Genomic DNA, 9,537 nt, shown 5'->3' with positions numbered 1-9,537 from the left:
ATTCCACATATGAGTGAGATCATGTGGTATTTGATGTGCCTTTTAAAACACAGTGAAGAATCTGTCTTACTTTATTCAGGGTAGGAGAAGCTGCCTGTAGTACTAGAACTTGCACTGGCCATGGCAGTAGTATCATCTGTGGTGGCAATCCTAGCCTGGGCTCTCTCTTCCTCATCTTTCAAAGCCTCCTCATACCACAGTGGGAAGGATCTGGGATCACTCCCATTTACCTTGGCCAAAAATTTCAGGAGACTCATCTTCCTAATTTCAGCATGGGCCCTTGGACCCCACAGGAACTCATACCGTGCAGGATCACTGCCAGGCACCTGCCGGTATTCCAGGTAGTTTTCCTGCACCCAATCTTGGGTGAGCAGCTTCCTGGGCTCCCCATAAATGAAGTGCTCCATCCCATCATACAGTCCCATCATATTCAGTGCTTCCCAGATGACCTCCTCAGGGGTGCAGTAGCCCTCTATGAATATTATGCTTAGGATAAGTATGAGAATGCCAGTCTTGGGCATGCTCTGGACATCACTCAGCATCCCATCATAGGTGAGGCCCAGGGAGGTGACAAGGACAAAAGAGTGGCCAGTGGGGTCCAATTCCTTTACATCAATGCCAAAGACCAGCAGCATGCACTCGGAGGCTTCACTGAACATCACGGGGAAGTGTTCTTCATAATTTTTTATGACACTCTCCAGTATTTCTGCCTTTGTGATCGGCTCCTTCGTTTGATACTTGGAGAGCAGGAACTCCACCAAATCAGTCACCTTTTCATCTATCTCACTTCTGGGTAAAGACTCATTGTCTGGCAAGGCTTGTAGGGTGCTTGGACTCTCCTCCTTTTGGTTGCCGAAGCCCTCATCAGATTGGTCTAATGGAAGGGAGGCAATGACTGAGGGAGAGGAGCAGGCTATCTGAGCACTCTGGGGAGGATTTGGTGTCCCTTCATCAGCAGAAACCTCTTCTGGGGTGCTTGGTATTAGAGGATAGCAGGAGGAGGAGGAGGAGGAGGAGGAGGAGGAGGAAGAGGAGGAGGAAGGAAAAGAGGATGGAAAAGAGGAGCTGGTGGAAGTGGATGATGAAGCATCCTCCTCCACAGCTGGGGGAGCCTGTGCACCCTCGAGGCCCTGTGTCTCACTTTGGGATTGAAGGTCTTCTTCAGGCATGCAGCGCTGACGCTTTGGAGCTCGAGGCATGATGACTCTGATCAGGGTAGCAGGTGGGAGAGTGGGCAGGAGTTGAGCGATGGGGACCCACAGGCCTGGGGAGAGAGGGAGGGTGTAAGTGGCCACAGCTGAGAACCACACTCTGGAGGTTCTAACAAAGGCCAACTTACAGGTCTTCTCTTTCAGTGCTGCTCTGTGGTGTCCCACAGCTCTTGACCTCTTGGTCTCCCTGTCCCCTGATAACCTGAGGAAGGAAGTGAGAGATGGCTCCCTCAGGATGCAGCCAGCAGAGGCCAAGGCTCCAGGACTGACAGTAAGGTAGCTGGAGCTGATGCAGTGGGGTCCACTTTGTCCTGGAGCAGGTGGGGCCCTTGGTACACATTCAGGGCATGCACCTCACCTTGACTCCTGGCACTGTCTGGGACCTCTCTGCTCTGTGACCTGAAAACACCGCCTTAGACCAAGGCCTCACCTCACAGTCTCTGGAGCTCCTGGAAGAGGAACTGAGGGACCCTCAGAGTTCAGGCTGCAAGCACAGCCCCAGCCTCCCAGTGTTGTCAGGAGGGTGGGCTGGACTCTGTGAGTTCCGCATTACTCTCGGGTGGGTAGTCCCCTCTGTGCTCACACAGGGGCTCTCACCTTTCTCCTGGAGAAGCCTGGACCCTGCCCCTTTGCTGGTCTAAGAAACTCTCAGATCAAAAGTTTACATCCTAATACAAAATAGAAGACATGAGGGGACCCACATCTGGTCACAACTGCGGAGGTCCTCCTAGAAAAGACAGCAAAAGGTGGCCATATTCAGCTGGGTCCATGTGTCCTGGGGTTAGGAGCCTGCTTGGTCTTCATCTTGATGCCTGATAGGACCTGGGACCCTCCCTTTGTTGACCTGAGGCCACTTCCTTAAACCAAGGCCCTATCTCCAGGAGACATGGAAAGAGGAAGTGAGGGGAGTCCATCTACCCACAGTTCCCTGTGAATTCCCGTGGCTGACGGAGGGGCAGGGTGGGGCTGAGTCCTGTGCGTTTGGAGAATGGTGTCCCCTCAGTACTCACCTTGACTCCTGGCAGGGTCTGGGACCCTCCCTCTGCTGACCCGACTGCAGCTCCCTTAGACCAACACCTCCCCCTCCCAGAGACCAGTGATCCTTGTATAAGACAGGGTGCCTCAGCAGACTGCCCTGACTAGGTTCTCCAGAGTGACAGTAGGGTCATGGCAGATTTCTGTGGGGCCCCTATCTGTGTTATGGGCTGGGGATATCCTCAAATTTCCCTCAGGTTCCTTACCTGGACTCTTGTCAGATCCTGCGACTCACTGTGTCTGTAGAAAAGAGGGGCTCCCTGTGTTGACTTCAGTCACCCTCTGAGAGCAAGGTTCTCACCTCCCTGAGATTCCAAAACAAAAATAAGAAGGAGTCACATCCTGTCACCCCTGTGGGGTGTCCAGGGCAGATATCTCCCCTTTACAACAAGACTCCATTTCCCTGAGGGTTCCTCAACTTCCTGCCTGTGGCAAAATTGAGCTTGCCACTTAGTGTCAATCCTGATCAGGTCCCTTCAGAGCTAAGAATAGGGGACAGCCAGACTCTGTGGCATCCCTTCTTTCTGGGCTGCAGGTACCTCCAGTCCTCACTAAGGGGCACACCTTGGGTCCTGCAGATTCTGGAACTCCTCCTTCTGTTGACCAAGTGTGGAACCTTGTGATAACTTCTCAGCAACCCTCAGACCAAGGTCCTCATCACCCTGAGACCCGGGAGGCAGAAATGGAGGAGGGGCACCACACGTTGACACCTGCATGGGATTCCCAAAGCTGACAGAAGGAGGAGATTTGGCGGGGGGTAGGGGAGAGGGGAGGGGGACGGGATGGAGACTTTCTTTATTTGGGTGTCCTCCCAAATAAATTCAGATTTACTCCCGACAGGGCCCAGCCCTTTCCCTCCTGCTGAACCGTGTATGAGTCTTGTACGCCAAGGCTACCATCTCCCTGGGATCCCCGGTGAGAAAGTGGGGGCCACTTCCCTTCCTCAGAGTCCTGCCTGAGGTTCCAGAGCTGATAGGAGGGACAGATTTCCTAGTTCTGAGATGCGGGGATCTGCTGAGTCCTCCCTCAGGGCTCTGGGACTCCTCCCTCTGATGACCTGAGGCTTCATTCCTCAGACTGTAGCCCTCTCCTCATTGACACCCCAAAGGCACAGCAAAGACACATCACATGGGCCACCGTGCTTGAAACTGCCCAGGGCTGAGGTCCCCACTGATCTGGACTCCAAGGTCCCTTGAGTCCTCTCTCTTCTTCCTCCCCTTGGCTCTTGGCAGGGTTGCTCTCCTCTACCCCGCCCCCCCGCCGCTGACCTGAGTCACCGTCCCTTGCATTCCAGAGGCCAAGTGAGGAGACATCTCAGTCTGAGACAGGAGTGGGGTGGGCACCCTGTCCTGGGATCCCTTCATGACTCCCTCATTTCCCAGCAGGGTCTGGGCCCACCCTCTGCTCCCCTGAAGCCACATTCTTGGAACCAATATCCCTTTCCCTCCGTCAGCCCCAGATACCGACGTCAGAATTTGCATTCCTGGTCGCCATGACCGGGGCTTCCCAGGGCTGATATCAGGGGCAGAGCCCTCTCTAAGCGTCCTGACTTTGATGCTGGCAGAACCTAGGGGTGGCTCCCAGCCCTGCCCTGGTCACACCAAGCTCTGACTCCCAGAGTCCCCTGCGGCTTAAGCGGCGAGAGAGAGTGGGGGCGGGGGTGGGGAGTGACAACCCAGCCTGAGAAGTCTGCCCTCAGGTGGTCCAGAGCTGGCAGCAGAGGCGGCGCTGAATTATTTAGGGCTTTCTCTCTGGGTTGGGGGCGTCCTCAGTCCTCCCTCAGCCTCTCACCTTGCCTCCTCACAGAGCCCGGGCCCGCTCTCTTCAGCCGATCTCAAGTCTGTCCCTCAGAACGAGAACCTCGCTTCTCTCTGATCCCTGAGGCGTAAGTTAGTGGCGTCACATCCGGCCCCCGGGGCTTCCCTGGGTTGACAGCAGGGGCGGAGTGGATTCTGCCGGAGTTGGGGTGGGAGTGGGGGTGGGAGTCCGGGTGGGGTGGGGAGGGGGTGATAATGGGGTTGGGGCAGGGTTGGTGGTGAAGATGAGTGTGGGGAGGGGCGTAGAGGTGGGGACTGGGATGGGGATCGTGGGACTGTGGGTCGTGGTGGGGGTGTGGATGGGGTTTTTCAGTCTCGACTTTGGTGCCTGGAAAAGCCTGGACCCCTTTTTTGTGCTGAGGATGTCTGCCCCCCTTACACCATGTCTCTTGACTCGGAGTCTTCCTAGGTGACAGTGAGGGGAGGGTTGTGTTCGGGGTGACAATATTGCCAGGGTCTTCCAGGGCTGACAGGAGAGGCTTGCTGGATTCTGTGGCCCCTTTGTGTGGGGTAGGTGGACCCTCGGTCCTCACTCAGGGGGGTCTTCCTCCTGGCTCTTGTCTCTTTGATGAAGTGATGGGTGGGAGAGGCTCTGTTTCTGTCACCTCTGATCATTTGCCCAGCTGCACCCCTTGCAAAGCATGGGTGGGGGTCCCAGGCCAGATGGTCACTGGGGAGCTGCAACACCCGTGATTGTAATGACCTCTGGGAGAAGACACACACCTTCCTAAGGGGGCTCTTCCCAAGCCAAAAGTAGACTTGGCAAACTTTTTGTCCTAAAGTGTATATTTTCTACAAGAAAAAGGCTGACCATGGGGGTGTGGGGAGGTCCTGCTGTTTTGAGTTTAGCTGACTTTTTATAGTCCAATGCAGTGATGTCTGGCTTTTTAACCCTCATTCCTAGTAAAAATATATATTTTAAATATCTGCCAAGTGTATTTATATATATATATATATAAAATGTATATATACACATATATATAAATTTACATATATATAAAAAACATTTCATGAAAGAATACCTACCTTATTCTATGTGGTTCACTGTTTATTCTATTTCTAGTCCATTCTTTATATTCCAATAATTTCTCAAAAAGACCAGTCGTCACTAAGGTGGCTTCAGGTGGTTAGCAGAACAGACTCCAGAGTCATATTCCCTCAATCAACCCCATCTTTCCTGCTGTCCTGATATCACTCCAGAGCTACGGCATCGTGGTGTGAAGTGCTGCCTCAGATTGTGCAATAAAGCAGGGCCAGAAGTTCAAATATTTCCTCCTATTCATCCTCTTATTTGCCGTCTATGCAGGCTACAGACCTCCTCAAATGCACTGTTGTCCTCCCCTCCCCCTACTCCAAACACAAGGTCCAGTTCAACATTCTGCAGTCTCCTTAGGATTCTATCATGTTTTGCTGTGTAGAATTTGTTGAGTGTTGATAATGGTTTTTCCCTTCTCCCCTCCAGGATTGATTCTGGAGTGTAAGTCAGCAATATGAACTTGATGCTCATTTTGGACTAAAGGTAAGGCACTAATTCTGTAAATAATTTAAGGAAAATTCACACCTTTAAAATATTCTGTTCTCCATTAATAGATATGGTATAATGCTTTATTTATTTGGGACTTCTTCCACCTGAATCTATCAGCAAACTTTTACAGTTGCCTCCATTAAGATCCTGCTCATTTTTGTTAGGATTATTTTTAAGGTAATTTTAGGAGTTTTTTGCTGTTTTTAATGGGATATTTTCTACTGTATGTTCTATTTATTTACTATTTTTGTATGACCAGTGTCTTGATCTTGCTATAATGAGCTTCCATAAAACATTTTTCTTCTGAAGCCTTTTATTCATTTAAATATTTCACATGCCTATTCCTTTGAATATTCTTAAAAGATAACATTGCCTCCAAATATCTCTTTTCAAAATTCATGTATCTTATTTATTTTGATACCCATAGCTCTGGCTATGTGTTTCAGTGCAGTTTTGAACAATAGAGAAGATAGCGTACATTTTTGTCTTGTTCCTGGCTTTCATGGAAATTTTTGTAACATTTCGCATTTAAGTGTGTTTGCTATAGATTTTAAATAACGCAAGTTCTATTCTAGTGTTAGTTTACTTTTTTCTTTACTTTTTTTTTTTAACCATTATCTTGTGTTAAACTTCTTTGAAATGCTTTTTATGTAGCCATTGACATAATCAAGTGTTTTTTCTCCTCTAATTTGTTTACGGGGAATTACCATTAAAAGCATTTTCTAATGTTAAATCATAATTTTTATTCCTTGGACAGAGCTTGTTTGTTCAGTTAATATACTGCTATGTTGAATATGCTATTAAATTATTTAGAATATTTGCTGCTATGTGAGAGAGCTTGGCTCAAGCATTCTTTTCACTGGTTGTTCTCATCTGGTATTTGAATCAAAGAGTGCTGGCCTGGCAAAACGATTTGAATAATTACCTACCTTTTTGTATGCTTTGGAAGAGTTTACATAAGATGGTAATTTGTTTCTCCATGATCATTTGGTATAACTGGCCTCCCAAACTGCCTTATTCTGGAACATTTGGCAGTGGCTTGAGTTTTGAATACTGTACAGTTTCAGTTTGTATTGTTTGATTAAACCTGTAAGTGATCAATTTCACTTAGGATTTCAAATTTAATGGCATGATATTTACAATAAAAAGCTTTTACTATAGATATTCTCAACATACACAACATTAAAGAGAATAGTATAATGAACCAATGTACCAGACTCTTAGCATCAACAATTTTCAATACATTGTCCAATCTGGTTCTAATTTTACTCTTACCTACTTCCATCTCTTGCTACTGTAATGATTTGAGGCATATCCCAGACGTTGTGTCATTTTGTTTCTAATTATTTCATATGCTTTTATAAAAGATAAGAACTCTTTTGTGAAACATGAATCCAGTGTAAATGTATTTCCTAACAATTTAAATGAGTAATCATCAAATGCCCAGATAATGTCCATATTTACCTAGCAGACACATACTTTAAAAATTAGTTTCTTTGAATCAGTGTTCAAATATGATCTAATCATTGTAATTGTTGAATATGTCACTTAGTGCTTTTTAATCTGTAATTTCTCCAACTATTAATCTTTTTTCCTTGCATCTTAAAACAAGACAAAACAAAAAAACAAAAGAAATAAACAGGTCTTGTGTTTTGTCTAGTTTCCCGTAGTATGGATTTTGCTGAATGCAGCACTTGTGATGTCCCTTAAGAAGTTTTTCAGACCTTACTTTCTGACACTACGAAATGCTCCAGGCTCATTTTATATACAGTTTTCCCTCAGTATCCCTGGGGGATTGGTTTCAGGAACTTCCATAGTATCAGAACATCTCATGTACCCCATAAAAATATACACTTACTTTGTACTCAAAAAACTTTTTTTAAAAGGACCTCCCATGAACACCAAAATTTGTAGATGCTTAATCTCTTATACAAAATGGTATAATATTTGCATATAACCTGTGCACATCCTTTAATATACTTTAAATTATCTCTAGATTACTTATAATACCTAATATGATGTAAATGCAATGTAAAATAGTTGTTACTCTATTGTTTAGGGCATAAGGACAAGAAAATAAAAGTCTGTACATGTTATGAACAGATCCAGTTTTTTGGCATATTTTTGATCTTCGGATTTTTAAATCCATGGATGTAGAATCCACAGAGCAACTGTATTTCATGCCCCAGTCTCAGAATCAGTCATTTCTCCAAGGAGCCCTAATTATTTTTACTAGTTGATGGTTTTAGAAACTCACATCTTAGTGCTAGGTGTGCTTGCTGCTACTGGGGAAGTTGTTACTTATAGGCTTTCTCAGTTCACAGAGCAATGAAATATATATGTATATCTACACACACCTATAAATATTTGCATATGTAACCATCTGTAACTATATTAAACTGAACATGACTTTATGCTGATGTCTCCAACTCTAATCCATTACAACAAAGATTATTCTAACCTCCTCCCCTTGCTTACCTGTAACTTCCCATTCCAACAATGAGAAACTCATCTCCTGTCATCTGTCAGTTCATTCAGTTAATTGTTCAATTCCAATATACATGTATACTGTTTTCAGAATTATTAATCTGGACTCCCGTGGGAAACAACTTTACTAACTATAGTACAGCACTTACATACAGTTCCTTTTGATCTTAGCTTTACAAGATTCATTTCCAAGTTACTTAAGGCAGCAAATTCCTGTCATGCCCTTCAGTGAGATTGTTTCATACATTTTTTTCATGTTTCATACATTTTTAATACAGTTAGAATGCTTTGCTGTATTCTACATTTCATCTTGGAATGTTTTGATCTCTTAAATTATTTCCTTAATTTTCATACATCAAGATTCACTCTTTTTGCTATAAAGTTTTGTGATTTTTGACACATACTATCATGTATGAACTATTGCAGTATCATAAAAATAATTTCACTGCCCTAATGAATCTCCCGTGCTTAACCTTTTTAGACTTTTCTACACATGTTTATTGTTTCTATAATTTTTTCCCTTTCCAAAATGTCATGTAAATAGAGTCATACGCTCTGTAGCCTCTTCCAACTGGCTACTTTCATGTAGCAATATGCACTTAATATTTTCTGATGTATTTGCATGTCTTATAGGTCATTCTTTTTATTTATGAATAACATGTCATTGTAAGGCTGTGTCACAGTGTGTTTATCTATTCATCCATTAAAAGACATATCCCAGTTTGGGGTGATTACCAAATAAGCATCTATAAACATTTATGTATGGGGATTTGAGTGAACATATGTTCTCAAATCAGTTAGGAAAATACCCAGGAGCGTGCTTGCTGAATCTAAGGTGAGACTATGTTCAGTGTTTTTAAGAAGGTGACAAGCTATCTTCAAAAGGAAATCTTCTATTTCCTGAGTCCCTATATCCTTGAGAAGGCTTTTACTATGCCCTAATACTTGATTGATACTTTTTCTGATTAGGCAACTCTAGTTTAAAAATCTTTTTCCTTCAGCAGTTTATAGATGTCACTCCACTGTTTCTAACAACTTGCGTTGTGCCTGAGAAGTCTGATAACACTGAGATTCATATTTTTAATGGTAATCTCTTCTTTCTTTGTAGAAAACTGTAGTATTTTACCTTTATCCATGAAGTTTGAAAACTGATCTAAAATATGTCCGGGTTTATCCTGGTGGATCATTATTGCTGTTGTCCAAATGTTTTTTGTTTTCCTTCTGGGCACATGGTAGACTGTATTCCCATCCCAGTGACTGATTCGATTCCCATTCTTCTCTCTAGAGGAGATTGTTTATTGTGATTATCCTTTTCCCTATTTCACCACTGAATGTTACATATGAGGGGGCAAACAACTTTGTGTTTAGTTAGTAACTCTCGACAAAGAGGGGCCATCTCCAGAAAAGATAAAGAAATTTTCAAACATGACTCAGAGATTCTAGGTTTTGAGAGGGAAAGAGT

The 9,537-nt window shown here is 44.6% G+C and overlaps 1 protein-coding gene across 1 annotated transcript; it reads right to left on the bottom strand.

The window, feature by feature from the left end:
* On the bottom strand, positions 1–1,258 carry MAGEA10 (MAGE family member A10). Its single transcript, XM_021932797.2, has one exon. It carries the CDS (start codon positions 1,197–1,199, stop codon positions 72–74), a length of 1,128 nt encoding a protein of 375 aa, XP_021788489.2. The 5' UTR covers positions 1,200–1,258; the 3' UTR covers positions 1–71.
* Positions 1,259–9,537: the final 8,279 nt, after the last annotated feature.

This window comes from Papio anubis, chromosome X (genome assembly GCF_008728515.1).
Source record: "Papio anubis isolate 15944 chromosome X, Panubis1.0, whole genome shotgun sequence".
Classification (NCBI taxonomy): Eukaryota; Metazoa; Chordata; class Mammalia; order Primates; family Cercopithecidae; genus Papio; species Papio anubis.
This window is presented reverse-complemented; position numbering and strand designations above follow the sequence as displayed.

Excerpts from the sequence above, each read along its gene's own strand:
- MAGEA10 (XM_021932797.2), bottom strand. The coding sequence starts at position 1,199 with ATGCCTCGAGCTCCAAAGCGTCAGCGCTGCATGCCTGAAGAAGACCTT.